The sequence below is a fragment of the Pogoniulus pusillus genome, chromosome 16 (assembly GCF_015220805.1).
Source record: "Pogoniulus pusillus isolate bPogPus1 chromosome 16, bPogPus1.pri, whole genome shotgun sequence".
Classification (NCBI taxonomy): domain Eukaryota; kingdom Metazoa; phylum Chordata; class Aves; order Piciformes; family Lybiidae; genus Pogoniulus; species Pogoniulus pusillus.
The window spans coordinates 20,046,079-20,060,435 of NC_087279.1; the positions used below are offsets into that span (position 1 = coordinate 20,046,079).

The following is a 14,357-nucleotide window of genomic DNA, read 5'->3' on the forward strand; positions in this document are numbered from 1 at the left end:
GTTAGGAAGTTGTTGTCAGAGAGAGTGATTGGCATTGGAATGGGCTGCCCAGGGAGGTGGTGGAGTCACCATCCCTGGAGGTGTTCAGGCAAAGCCTGGATGAGGCACTTAGTGCCATGGTCTGGTTGATTGGCCAGGGCTGGGTGCTAGGTTGGACTGGATGATCTTGGAGGTGTCTTCCAACCTGGTTGATTCTATGATACTGTTCTGAGTAGAGACGTAGAAGCCAAAAGTACAAAGTTTGTGGGTTGGTGAGCAGGTTGATTTCTGTGACATCAGGTAATCTTGTCCCTTATCTCCTTCAGCTGTACAGGAGAGACTGCTTGTAGAAGACTGTATTTTCTCTACAGAGTGCTTTTGTGGTCAGTCTTGTGTAAATTGCAGGACTTCAAATGATCAAAAATTACAGTGTAGGAATTACATGGTATTATGGGCATGTCCACAGATGTGTGTTTAGACAGTCTACTCTATTATGTTATTTCTGTCAGTGTTTTATTCTATGAAAGAAAGTAGCCTCAAGACTATTCTGCAGCACCTGGCTTCTATGAGGTGGGAGAATATGACTCCTGAACCACTTGTGAGCACACAGAGTGGAAGAGCCAGCTTAAAGCCCTTCGTATAGCTCATACATAAGAGCATCAAGTAGAAGCTGTGGTTCTGTGTAATGAAACAGGCAGCTGCATACAGCAAATACAACACCAAACAGCTGTTGAATTAAGTAAAACCAAACAAAAAACAACCAACCACCCCAAAAAAGCCCAACAGCCAACCAAAAGAAAACCCCAAACCAGCTTCCACCATGGGTGTAAGTTACAGCACAAGGGGGAACTTCTTTACTGTAAGGGTCACAGAGCACTGGAACAGGCTTCCCAGAGAGGTTGTGGAGTCTGCTTCTCTGGAGACTTTCAAGGCCTGTCTGGATGTGTTCCTGTGTGACCTGTGCTAGATTGTGTGGTCCTGCTCTGGCAGGGGGTTGGACTCTATGATCTCCTTGGGTCTCTTCCATCTCTTAATATCCTGTGAACCAACCAAAAAAAAAACCCAACCCAAACCCATTAACCAAAAAAACCCTCCAAACCATGGCTCTCATGTTCATCTGTTTATACCAAAGAGGTGAAGGAGGAGCCTAAGAGATTTCCATCCCCAGGCTTGCTTTGACACTAAGCACAAATTTTGCTTTAATTGCCTCTGAGTCGGAAGAGGGTTTGAATAAAGAGATACAGGTTGAGGACTGCCTTCTGAAGTTTCCTTGCCACTCAGTAGGATGCCTTCCTCCTGCAGTTTGTCTCTTACTTTAACAGGAAGTGTCTTCCCATAATTGATCCCAGGAGCATGTTCTCAAAGGGCACTAAGGAGCCTTTGGTGTATCATTTTTCTAGTGCTGTATATCCCTGTGATGAGTGGGATGGCTGTGGCAAAGCAAGGCCTGACTGTTACCTTCTGTATATTGCAAAAGCTAAGCAAAAAAACCCAAACAATAAGATGAAACCTACCTAGAAATAATAAAATGGCAATGCATTGTAAGTTAGAAGGTGTTTTATGTTTGTCTTTCAAATCTAGTTGAAGCAGTATTTTCTGCATGCAATGCTGTATGTATGGAAAGATTGTATGTATGGAAGGATAGAGATATCAAAGAGACTGTGGTTGTCTACTTCCCATTTTTTATTCTAGGTCTTTCATCATGAAAGTTCTCATTTGTCATTGAGGAGAGGCTGAGGGAGCTGGGGTTGTTTAGCCTGGAGAAGAGGAGGCTCAGGGGTGACCTTATTGCTGTCTACAACTACCTGAAAGGAGGTTGTAGCCAGGTGGTGTTGGTCTCTTCTCCCAGAGAACCAGCAATAGAACAAGGGGATGCAGTCTCAAGTTATGCTGGGGGAAGTATAGGCTGGATGTTAGGAGGAAGTTGTTGGCAGAGAGAGTGATTGGCATTGGAATGGGCTGCTCAGGGAGGTGGTGGAGTCACCATCCCTGGAGGTGCTCAAGCAAAGCCTGGCTGAGGCACTTAGTGCCATTGTCTGGTTGATTGTCTAGGGCTGGGTGCTAGGTTGGACTGGATGATCTTGGAGGTCTCTTCCAACCTGGTTGATTCTATGATTCCATATCCCTAGGGATCTGAGATTTAAAATACTTTACCAAATCTTCCTGTGGTGGGAAGAAAAGTTTAATTCGTGGCCCTACCATTTTAATGACTCTTCTACTCTAATGCATTGTCCAAATTGTTGTACTCTGTGTCTGCTAAAAACCTTTTCAATGAGACTTTTATTAATTGGTGTGTATTTAGTGAAAATATTTGAAAAATCCCCTCAGACTATATTAGACAAATGTACATGTGGAAGTAGCTGTCAATAAATTGTCATCGTTTCAAAGGGCTTACTACATTGTCTGCACTTAGACACCTTGGTAGAAAAGATGTCTGTGCATGTAGACTTGGGTTGCCAACCCCACATTATCATAAAAGGTGGCATTTCTAATTGATTCCCCAGTCTGTTCTGAACTCTTTGAAGTGTAGTAAGAGGTAGGAGTGTGTGACAATGGCATTACAGTTTTATCACAAGCCACTGTCACTGGAATTGTTGCATTTCTGCCTTGGTGGAAAGAAAACAAGCTGGAGAAGTCTGATTGAGATAATGCTACCAGAAAAGTGCTTAATGATGTTGAGGGAATCAAAGGTTCCTCAAGGCAGGGATAGCAAGTGCTGTCATGCATCATCCACTTCTCTTAAATGCCTCAACCTCCCAAAAAAGCCTGCTCAGAATTGTGCCATGAGGTAGCTGTGAGCTAGGGAGGGTCCTTTCGAGATGTGCCTGTTGTGACCTCACCCTGCTCTGTTAAAAGCAGTGGCTGAGCCTTGAGAATTAGGGATACAAGCAGAGCTTTGGGTAAAGTGGGTGAAACATTCTCCTGTGTTTCTGTGCATTCACAGTAGTAGAGGCAAGGCTGGCTTTTTGCAGACTTGGCTGAGATAGGGCAGGATTTTAGGGCCTTACAGGCTTATCAGTGTCTCATAGGATACTTTGCCTGACAGAATGATCTGTGCAGCTTTCCAACCTGAGCAGGCTTCAGGATAGTGTGCAGAGCTGTGCCTGAACCTTCTATAATCCTTGCTGGACTGAGCTGGTTTGTCAGGGCCATTCTGAGTGACTTTGTAGTTCATCTGTAACACAGAGTAACTCTATGAAGAACAGAGCTGATTTCACCATAAATTCCTTCTGACTTTAAATGAAAGGTGAAGCTATTTTCTGAACTGAAAATCTGTTTTTCCTTTGCCCCTAAATTCATTATTTATGGATGTTTCTCAACTGAAGAAAATCTTCCACTTGATTTGACGGATATGGCCATGCAGGTTGTTTTGTGTTTGAGTATTCTGTGTTGGTAGCTGACAGATTTGCTTGCTCAAGTCCCAGTCATTGTAATTCATGTCTCAGTTCTTCCTCCTTGAGAATTAAGACAGAAGTCAGGAGGTGGTACTGCTGTGGGTGCTCCTGCATCTCATAGAATCAGTCAGGGTTGGAAGGGACCAAAAGGATCATCTAGTTCCAATTCCCCTGCAATGGCCATGGACACCCTACCCTAGATCAGGCTGGCCACAGCCTGGCCTTAAACACCTCCAGGGATGGGGCCTCAACCACCTCCCTGGGCAACCCATTCCAGTTTCTCACCACTCTCATGCTCAACAACTTCCTCCTCACGTCCAGGCTGAATCTCCCCATCTCCAGCTTCGCTCCATTCCTCCAGTCCTGTCACTCCCTGATAGCCTAAAAAGTCCCTCCCCAGCATTTTGTAGGCCTCCTTCAGCTACTGGAAGGCCACAAGAAGGTCACCTGGGAGCCTCCTCTGCTCCAGACTGAACAGCTCCAACTGTTTCAGTCTGTCCTCACAGCAGAGCTGCTGCAGCCCTCTGAGCATCCTTGTGGCCCTTCTCTGGACACGCTCCAGCACATCCACACCCTTCTTATGATGGGGGCTCCAGAAATCTGGAGATTTCCATTTGGCACACAGAGTGAAAGACAAGTCTTTAAGACCTGAGAGCTGAGTTTCGTGCTGATGCAATGATATTGTTTTTAACTGAAATTTTACACTGCATTTCAGGCAGCTCTCATTAGCAAGTTGAAGGCTGAGCTGATTTTCCTGCAGATGGCTTATCTGTTTTTCAGGTTTCAGTGCTGCATTTCATTTTGACTGTCATAAATGTGAAAATTGTTCAGGTAGTGCTAGTGGGTGCAGGTTCTGCTTCCCACTTGCTGGATTGAGGTATGAATCTGTTGCCTGTTTTGACATGGTGAGATCTTTAACTCGGGAAACTAAAGTTCCTTAACTGAAGAATTTGCTCTCCAGCAGTGGAAGTGAGAGGAAACTTGTTTCCCAAGTGCAAAAAAACCACGTTCAGCTGTGCCAGCAGAGACCTCTGTGTAAGCTCTATTTAAGCTTCCTGTCCTCATCTTGTCTACATTGTTTTGGAAGTGCCTGCTTTAGCAACTCAGCTGTCAAAGAGAAGGACAAGCCACTGGAAGTGGTCACCTTTCCAGCTGCCATACTGCTCCCAGAAGAGGCTATGCATCTGTCCCTGGTGACACACATGTAGAAAATGTTTGAAGCTTTGGCAAACTCAAATGCAGAGAAGGTCTCCTTAAATGTAGTACAAGATTGCCAGTCTGAATAAGGTATCACAGTATCACCAAGGTTGGAAGAGACCTCATAGATCATTCCAACCTGTTACCACAGAGCTCAAGGCTAGACCATGGCACCAAGTGCCACGTCCAGTCCTGCCTTGAACAGCTCCAGGGATGGCAACTCCACCACCTCCCCGGGCAGCCCATTCCAGTGTCCAATGACTCTCTCAGTGAAGAACTTTCTCCTCACCTCCAGCCTAAATTTCCCCTGGCGTAGCTTGAGGCTGTGTCCTCTCATTCTGGTGCTGGCCACCTGAGAGAAGAGAACAACCTCCTCCTGGCCACAACCTCTCCTCAGGTAGTTGTAGACAGCAGTAAGGATGAGGCATTTAGTGCCATGGTCTAGATGACTGGCTAGGGCTGGGTGATAGGTTGGAGTGGATGATCTTGGAGGTCTCTTCCAACCTGGTTGATTCTATGATTCTATGAAATAACTGCAGAAGATGTTCTGCACATACTGCTCTGGGTGGATTTTCATTAATGGGTGTCATGGGATCAGCTGGAAGTAGTGCTTCTTCCTAGGTAAAGATGAGTGAGTGGGATTTCACTCCAAAGTACTGAAAGTGCTCTCCAGAACTGCCAAGAGAATGTGACAGAGCATGCCTTTGCTACTTCTCCCACTAAACCCAGAAATACTAAAAATGCAACCACCTTATATAAAACAGAGAATTTTCAAGTCCAGTGTGGGAATTCTTTCCTCTTTCTGTGTATCTGAAGATCTTCAGGCTTCAGCTTCTCAGCTAATATTGTGGAAAAAAAGGTATCAAAGATGTCTCAGTGGCCAGGATGGTTTGCATTCCTCACCAAGGCTTTATTTGCTTAAGAGAGATAAATGCTGAACTACTCTGCAGATATGCATAAAGTGCTAGGACTTTGGTCTTGGCAAAACAGATATTTTGCAGAACAGTATTATCTCAGGAACGACTAAAACTTGCATAAACAAAGGTGATGTTTGTACTGGCAAACTTTTTTCTTACTGCTTTTCATTCTCTCCTCACCCATTGCTTCCCCCTCACCCATCCACTGCTTATGTCATTGCTGCAGCTAGAAAGATCATCGTTGCTTTCAGATGCTGTCACCTGCATAACAAAGCAGTGATCAAGTTGTGTCATTTCTGAGCCTTCAGAAGTGTTAACAGATGTGCCTGGTTTTGAAAGCCAAAGAAGGTGCCGTATGAGCAGAAAGCTAAACTAGCTGCAGAAGCTAGAGACCAAATGTAGATGATAGGATAAAAGCCTGAATATCTTTTGACCTTAAAAGCTTCTTAAAATTGAAAACTAGCTTGCTGGGTATTATTTTTTTTGGGGGGGTTGTACCACAGTTCTTTGAACTATGTGGGTAGATTTGGCAGGAAGCTTGGTCTGCATGGTCTATGCTGATAAAGCTGTAAATACCTGACTGGGGAGTGTGCCACGCTTGTGCATAACTTTCACTGATGTATTCATGCTTAACGTTTGCTCAAGGGCAGTGGTGTGCTGGAACTTCTCACACAGAAAAGGTGTGATTACAGAAGTCCTTTCAGATTATATATCAAGATAGTTGTGAGCTTTAGGTTAAGAAAAACTTCTTCCCCAGGGGCATAGTGGAGCAGGTTAGCCACTGAGTTGTGCAGACTCTGCCCAGAGAGGTTTCCATGTCATAGAATCATAGAATCAACCAGTTGGAAGAGACCTTCAAGATCAGTCTAACCTATCACCCAGCCCTGTCCAATCAGCTAGACCATGACACTGTGTCAGCCCCAATCTAGCATTGCATGTAGCTCCTGTTTGATGAGTAGGGTTGGGCCAGATGACCTTCAGAGGGAGATCCCTTCCAGCTGCTGTTTCAAACCGTCTGAGAAGATGCTACCAACAAAGTTCTTTAGGATAATCTTGTGAGAACAAACTTGCCTTTGAATGTTCTGCTGGAATACTGAAATGTTAATTTCATAGAATCATAGAATTGTCAGGGCTGGAAGGGACATCTAGGATCATCCAGTTCTGACCCTCCTTTCATGGGCAGGCACACCTCACACTAGATTGGGCTGCCCAGAGCCACATCCAGCCTGACCTTGAAGGCCGCCAGGGATGGGCCTTCCGCAGCCTTCCTGGGCAACCTGTTCCAGTGTCTCAGCACCCTCCTGGTGAAGAACTTCTTCCTATAACATCCAATTTGAATCTACCCACTTCTAGTTTTGCTCCCTTCCTCCTAGTTCCACCACTACCTGACACCCTAAAAAGTCCCTCACCAGCTTTCTCGTAGCCTGCTTCAGATATTGGACAATAAGGTCTCCTTGGAGCCTTCTCCAGACTTAGCATTCTCAACTCTCTCTCAGTCTTGTATTCATAGGAGAGGTGCTCCTGCCCTCTGAGCATTCTTGTGGCCCTTCCCTGGACATGTTCCAGCATGTCCAGATCTTTCTTGTAATAAGGCTTCCAGAGGTGGAGGCAGTACTCCAGATGGGGTCTCAGCAGAGTGGAGTAGAGTCATGTGTGAAATTGTGGGGAAAGCAGGTTTTCATTCTATCAAGATGAAATACCTTGTTTTTTTATGCAGGACTGGCTGCACTGTAACCTGCAAATGACTAACCTGCAGGAGTCCTGAAATTGGCTTCTGTAGATCCCTGACAGGGATTGGCAGAGTTTAAGGTAGTTCTGGGGGTTCTTTTAGATCAGAACAGGGAAGCAGTGCTGAGCACAGATAACACGAAACATCCTGGAGGCAGGACTGACACAGAGGTATTGACAGGTAATATGTTCACCAGTCCAGGACTTCCACAAGTGATTTACCAATTAAAAACAGGGAAAGAAAACTTGGATGTATTGTGGTGTGAACTACAGGGTGAAGCTGATGTAATGTTTGCCTTTTCTTTGCATTAGTCATGTTCTAAAGTATTTGTTTATGAGTAGGCTGAGAACCTTTCTTTGGGCTTTCCATCATGTTGCAATATTAATTTAAGCTTCAGGTCAGAATTAATCATTTCTGTTGCCCTCCTCCTCTTGTTTTTTGTTGTTTGCACCATCCCACAACAGAGTTAGTACGTTAAGGTATAGTTCTACCTGCAAATAAATAGAATCCCCTCAGAGCAAGCAGTCAAAGTCCAAACTTTTTGCCTTGCTGTTTCTGCATGAAAAAAGAAATTGCAGCAGGAGGTTGAAGGACAAAAAGTGGAACGGGAAGGGTTGAATCTCCTTCTCTGGAGACATTCAAGACCTGTCTGGATGTGTTCCTGTGCGACCTGTGCTAGATTCTATGGTCCTGCTCTGGCAGAAGAGTTGGACTTGATGGTCTATGGAGGTTTCTTCCAGCCCCTAAGATCTGTGATCCTGTGTTTTCTAGGTTACAGCAGGATGGGTTTTTTGCTCTATTTTTGTTGTATTTCTGTGGTGCCCATTCACAGGTGTGGTGGTTTGGGTGTCCCCCCACACACACTTTGGAAATCACCCAGACTAGACTCAGCTGGCTCTGGAAATTTGAGTGAAGCTTGTATTTACAGCTTAGCTCAATATACAAGCAGATAGTTACAGTATATACAGTTATAGACAGAAATATACAAGGTAAAATGTAATACAGAAGCACAACAGCCCTCCCAGAAACCTGAGTCCCCAGGAGGGGCTCCCAACCACCCTCCCACCTTCTCCCAATCCCCTACCTTACCCCAGTTGTTGCCTTGTGCCCAAGGAAGAATGGAGGGTTAGCCAGAGGGGTTAGGAAGCAAAGTGGATGAAGCAGAGAGATGGAGAGTGAGGTTAGAGAGAAAAATGCAGCCCAGAGCTCAGACAAAGAGAGACTCCCTTATCTATGTTTGGATTCTTGCTCTTATACCTCTCAGCAAGCCTATGAGTGAAGCAGACATCACCCTTGTTTCTCTTTCACAGCCTGTGATCTAATCCTTCTTACCAAAACATTCTAGCTAGCTTCAAACTAGCACAATAGGTCCTAGAGAATTGTTTTCCTTACATAAGGGAGGAGCATTAAGTTGTAGTCTGTATCCTTAGTGGGCTTTCTGAAGCTGTTTTCACCTTTGCTAGCTAAGGAGACTTCCATGCACAAATCCCTACCAAAGCTGTTGGATGCTAAAGTTATAGATAGCTGTGTTGTTTTGATTGCTGCATGTTTTAAGATAAGATTTTGCTGTAATACTATCATCTAGCTCTGGTAATTAAGCTTGAAGAGAATTTCCTCAGTTCCAGAACAATAGCTTCCCTGCAGTTCCCTGTTCCAATTCTAGGTGACCCTTACAGTAAAGAAGTTTCCCCTTGTGTTGAGCTGGAACCTCCTGTGCTGCAACTTAGATCTTGAGAATGAAATGGTAAAATGATGTAGAGAAGTACAGTGGTCTCTGAATTCTTGAACAGACAGTTGGAATGTGCTTATATGCCAGGTACTGGCAGGAGCCATACGGAAGTGCAAGCATAGTATGTGCTGTAGTGCATAATGAATATTTGAACTCTAGTTACTGGTAAGATATGCTGGTTGTAAAGAATGAAGATACATTTTTATCTGCAGTTTCTGTGCTGTTTTAAACCATTTTCTTCTGACAAAATGTTGGTTCTTAAAATCACAGAAACATTCAGGTTGGAAAAGCCCCTCAGGATCACCAAGTCTGGCCGATACCCTACTCTACAACGTGTACCCTAAACTATATCCCCAAGCACCACAAAAATCCAAAGCTTTCACAGCAGACTTTGATCCTTGTAGTAAAATGAGGAGGAGGAAAGCTTTCACACTGACATGCTAATAGCATTCTCTTTGTTAGTGCCTTTGTATTGCATATTACACTGATCTTTACTGATCAGTCCAAGTTCTGCAGCTTTGTGGGCATCTACTCTCCCATCCTATGGCCATCTTTGGAGAGTATAGAATCATAGAATCAGCCAGGTTGGAAGAGACTTCCAAGCTCATCCAGTCCAACCTAGCACCCAGCCCTGTCCAGTCAACTAGACCATGGCACTAAGTGCCTCATCCAGGCTTTGCTTGAACACCTCCAGAGACAGTGACTCCACCACCTCCCTGGGCAGCCCATTCCAATGCAAGTCACTCTCTCTGTGAAGAACTTCCTCCTCGCACCCAGCCTATACTTTCCCCAGCACAACTTGAGACTGTGTCCCCTTATTCTGTTGCTGGTTGCCTGGGAGAAGAGGCCAACAAGTATCTGCCTGTGGTGGGTTAGGGACTTTCTCCCTGTCCCCCACTCTTGGAATTTGCCAGACTAGCTCAGATGGCTTGGAAGTGAGATGACGCTATCAGCTACAGCAAAGCTAAGTATATATATATCAGCAAATATATATAAGCATATATATATATACACACAATATATTTGTAAGTATTTACAGTTATATACAAATAAGAAATAATACAGAAATCCAAACTCCCTCCTGGACAAATAAAGCTGCCTAGAAGTGGCTCGAAGCTACCCTCTCTTTCTCCCTCTACTTTCCCAGACAGACAAAACAACCAGCAAAGCTTACATTGTTTTCTGTTAGCCAAGATTGAGAGATATTAGAGCAGAGTGAGGAAGAAAGTGAGTAGGTCCAGCATCCCAGAGCAGAGTAGGACTAACTGTTGACATTTTAGCTTTTTATCCCTCTCAGCAAAGCAATGAATGCTAGAGACTTCATCATTATAGATGCCTGTCCAGAGAAGGGCCATGAGGATGCTCAGAGGGCTGGAGCAGCTCTGCTGTGAGTACAGACTGAAAGAGTTGGGGCTGTGCAGCCTGGAGAAGAGGAGGCTCCCAGGTGACCTTCTTGTGGCCTTCCAAGATCTGAAGGGGGCCTACAAAAAAGCTGGGGAGGGACTTTTTAGGCTCTTGGGGAGTGACAGCACTGGGGGGAATGCAAAGTTGGAGGTGGGGAGATTCAGCCTGGAAGTGAGGAGGAAGTTGTTGAGCATGAGAGTGGTGAGAGCCTGTAACAGGTTGCCCAAGGAGGTGGGTGAGGCCCCATCCCTGGAGGTGTTTAAGGCCAGGCTGGATGAGGCTGTGGCCAGCCTGACGTAGGGTAGGGTGCCCCTGCCCGTGGCGGGGTGGTTGCAACTGGCTTATCCTTATGGTCCCTTCCAACCCTGACTGATTCTATGATTATTTTCATTTCACAACCTCAAACCAGCACCCTGCCTAGATGTGGGTGGACCATTCTCCTAAGCTGAAAGCATGTGTGTTGGAGATGCACTGTTAATGCAGTGCAAACCAGAGCAGGCAATCTAACACTGGGTTTATCACCTGAGCAACAATTGCTCTTTAAACACCTAATTGCCTTTGGAATAGGCTGCCCAGGGAGGTGTTCGAGTCACCCACCCTGGAGGTGTTCAAGAAAAGACTGGATGAGGCACTTAGTGCCATGGTTTAGTTGACTTGCTAGGGCTGGGGGATAGGTTGGACTGGATGAGCTTGGAGGTCTCTTCCAACCTGTTTGATTCTATGATTCTAATGATTAAGTGATTAGATGCTTACATTTTGGTTCAATGAACAGAATGTATGTGTTGAGTTTTGGTCTCTCCAACCGATTAAGTGATTAGATGCTTACATTTTGGTTCAGTGAACAGAATGTATGTGTTGAGTTTTGGTCTCTTCAACCTCTCCAGGAAAGAAAAGAACTAAAATCTAATTTGCTAGGAGAGACCTATGCCTTTTAGGCAGAAAAAAAACCCCCAACCAAAACATCTTTTCATAGCAAATTATGCTGGACTTGTGCATTTTTGTAGCCCTTTTGAAGGCATGATGACAAGGTCACTAGTCCTGTTTGTGTTTTCAAAGTGTTTGCAAGTTGCTGAATGTTAGGCCTTCTGGATTTCTTTTCTTTGCTTTTTCAAATCTGCTTATTTTTATTTATACTCTCTAAGTCCATTCAGTGGTTGGATGTCACTGCAGTGAGGTTCTGGGCATTCTGCCAAGCCTTCAGTATTGTCAGAGTGCTGGATAAAGTACAAAGAGAAATGCTTGTCTGTGTTTCCTTGTAGTGTTTTACATGTATAGCCTCAGATGTAAGACCACCCTCCCTGAAGTAAGAGCAGTAGGAGATGAGAACAGGGCTGACTCTCCCTTTGCCTGGCTATCTGTACTGCTGGTTAGAATGTAGTGTTCACCTGGACACTAGGAGCTGCAAATGTCCACAAATTGGTGAGGAGGTCTGAGGCAGAGCTGTGGCAGCCAAAGGTGTCTGTGTGGAGCATTTCAAATTGCATGGCAGTTCAGATAAGGGACGATAAGCCTAAAAGCTAGCAAAAATGGTTTGAAATGTTAGCAGCTTTAGTACAAAGAGAAATGCTTCTCTGTTTCCTTGTAATGTTTTACATGTATAGCCTCAGATGTAAGGCCACCCTTAAGTAAGAGCAGAGGGAGATGAGAACAGGGCTGATTCTCCCTTTGCCTGGCTATCTGTACCACGGGTTAGAATGTAGTGTTCACTTGGACGTTAGGAATTGCAAACGTCCACAAATTGGTGAGGAGGTCTGAGGCAGAGCTGTGGCAGCTTTAATACAAAGAGAAATGCTTCTCTGTTTCCTTGTAGTGTTTTACATGTATAGCCTCAGATGTAAGACCACCCTCACTGAAATAAGAGCAGTAGGAGATGAGAACAGGGCTGACTCTCCCTTTGCCTGTCTGTACAGCTGGTTAGAATGTAGTGTTCACTTGGACATCAGGAGCTGCAAATGTCCACAAATTGATGAGGAGGTCTGAGGCAGTGCTGTGGCAGCCAAAGGTGTCTGTGTTGAGCATTTCAAATTGCATGGCAGTTCAGATAAGGGAAGATAAGCCTAAAAGCTAGCAAAAAATGGTTTGAGATTGTAGCAGCTCACCGTTATTGTTGCCTGTCTTAAAACTGAGCTTGTATTTATAATGACATTTGGCAGAGCCTTGTTCCTGTGCACCACTGTGTAGGGTTGCCACAACTGTTCTCATGCCTTAAAAAGGAAAAAACCTTCAACTTCTGTGTATTTTTTAAGTTGTTTTTATATCACTACTTGACTTTCATTCTATTCAAATACAGTAACGTATAGGAGTGTGTGGAGAAGGGGAATAAGCAGCATTTTTATGGCCATAGAATGTGCTATAGCCCAGCTGATTGTTCACATTCCCAGATGAATTAGCCTGGGAAATAATTTGTGTGGGAAACACCCCCACACCCCCCCCCCAAATCTAGATACTTGCTTGCAAATCCAACCGGGGGTAGTGAGTCTTTTAAGTGTGTCCTGCTATATCCATTGCACTGTAAAGAAAGAGCACTTCAGCTCCAGTGTTTTCCCCCCCGTGTTTTAGAGAAGCTGTTTGCAAATAAACCTGAACGGAGATCGTTGTGGTTTGATAAGAATGGGAAGGAGATAGGAGTGTGCATGCTTTGGAGCGCCTGGTGGGCAAGATTGTTTCCTGCTTGTGCATGGGAGTTTAGCCTGGAGAAGAGAAGGCTCAGGGGTGATCTTATTGCTGTCTACAACTACCTGAGGGGTGGTTGTGGCCAGGAGGAGGTTGCTCTCTTCTCTCAGGTGGCCAGCACCAGAACAAGAGGACACAGCCTCAGGCTGCGCCAGGGGAGATTTAGGCTGGAGGTGAGGAGAAAATTCTTCACTGAGAGAGTCATTGGACACTGGAATGGGCTGCCCGGGGAGGTGGTGGAGTCGCCGTCCCTGGAGCTGTTCAAGGCAGGATTGGACGTGGCACTTGGTGCCATGGTCTGGCCTTGAGCTGTGTGGTAAAGGGTTGGACTTGATGATCTGTGAGGTCTTTTCCAACCGTGATGATACTCTGATACTGTGAGAACAGCCATGCTGTGCCTGCTCAGAGAATAGAGAGGATTTAAACCTCTGACACTGTAACCATGTGAACCCCCCAGATGGCTTCGGTTTTCCTGGAAGAAAAGAAAATACAGAAGCAAGCAGTTCAAACCTGAGTTTGTTTCATGTTCTCTCGCCATTGCTTCTTTTCACTGATTTCCCCTTTTCTTTACCAGTTTGTGCTGAAGCTTTCAATCCAGATGAAGAGGAAGAAGATACAGAACAAAGGGTAAGGATGAGTGAATCGCATCGCAGGGTTCTCTCTGCAGCTTGACAGGCAGATGTCTGTACGTCACCTCTCCCCTACCACTTGTGCATTTTGTTCTGTGGTGTGCTGACATTGCCAGTGACATTGCAGCGAAATTTAGGGCTGCTTTGTTTCATGGCAGGTTTTTAGTCACTATAGCTTTAATATAATTTTACTTCAAAGGACTCCAGAGCTGTACTTCAGTCTAACATCTTTAAAACGCTGGCTGTTTTCCTTTCTTAATTATCTCAAAGGCTCGTTGAAGCAATTCATAGAGCATCCATGCTCTTGTGAAGAATTAGTTAAGCTTTACCGCAGCTGTTTCTTCATGGGTACTTAAAATTCCTCACATGCTTTTTTGCTGCCTTTCCTGTCAAAGCTGTTCTGCCTGGGTAGGAGAAATACTTTGCTGAAATATTTTGGGGCTGTGGCCACCTGTTGTTCTCTTGTTTTTGAAAGTTGGGAATTTCTAGGAATTGCAAGTCCAGATAATGTAATTGTCTCTCTTTAGAAAGGCTTTTATGTGAGGAAATCCTGTAGCCTGACTGCTGAGGGTCAGTGGTTTCTCTCTGGACTTCTAGTGTTTCCTATCCAGATTCCAACTCAAGGATGCTTACACTCCTGCAATGAGAATTTAATTTCTCTATGAAAAAAACCAAGAATTTAATAAGTAAGATGCTAAAAAAGAC

The 14,357-nt window shown here is 44.8% G+C and overlaps 1 protein-coding gene across 1 annotated transcript in view; it reads left to right on the forward strand.

Annotated features, from left to right (window-relative positions):
* PRKAR2A (protein kinase cAMP-dependent type II regulatory subunit alpha) overlaps positions 1–14,357 on the forward strand; it is a 91,449-nt gene that overhangs the window by 44,127 nt on the left and 32,965 nt on the right. The window contains exon 3 of the mRNA XM_064156933.1: positions 13,598–13,650. Coding sequence (XP_064013003.1) covers positions 13,598–13,650 — 53 coding nt within the window. The remainder of the gene's footprint in view (positions 1–13,597; positions 13,651–14,357) is intronic.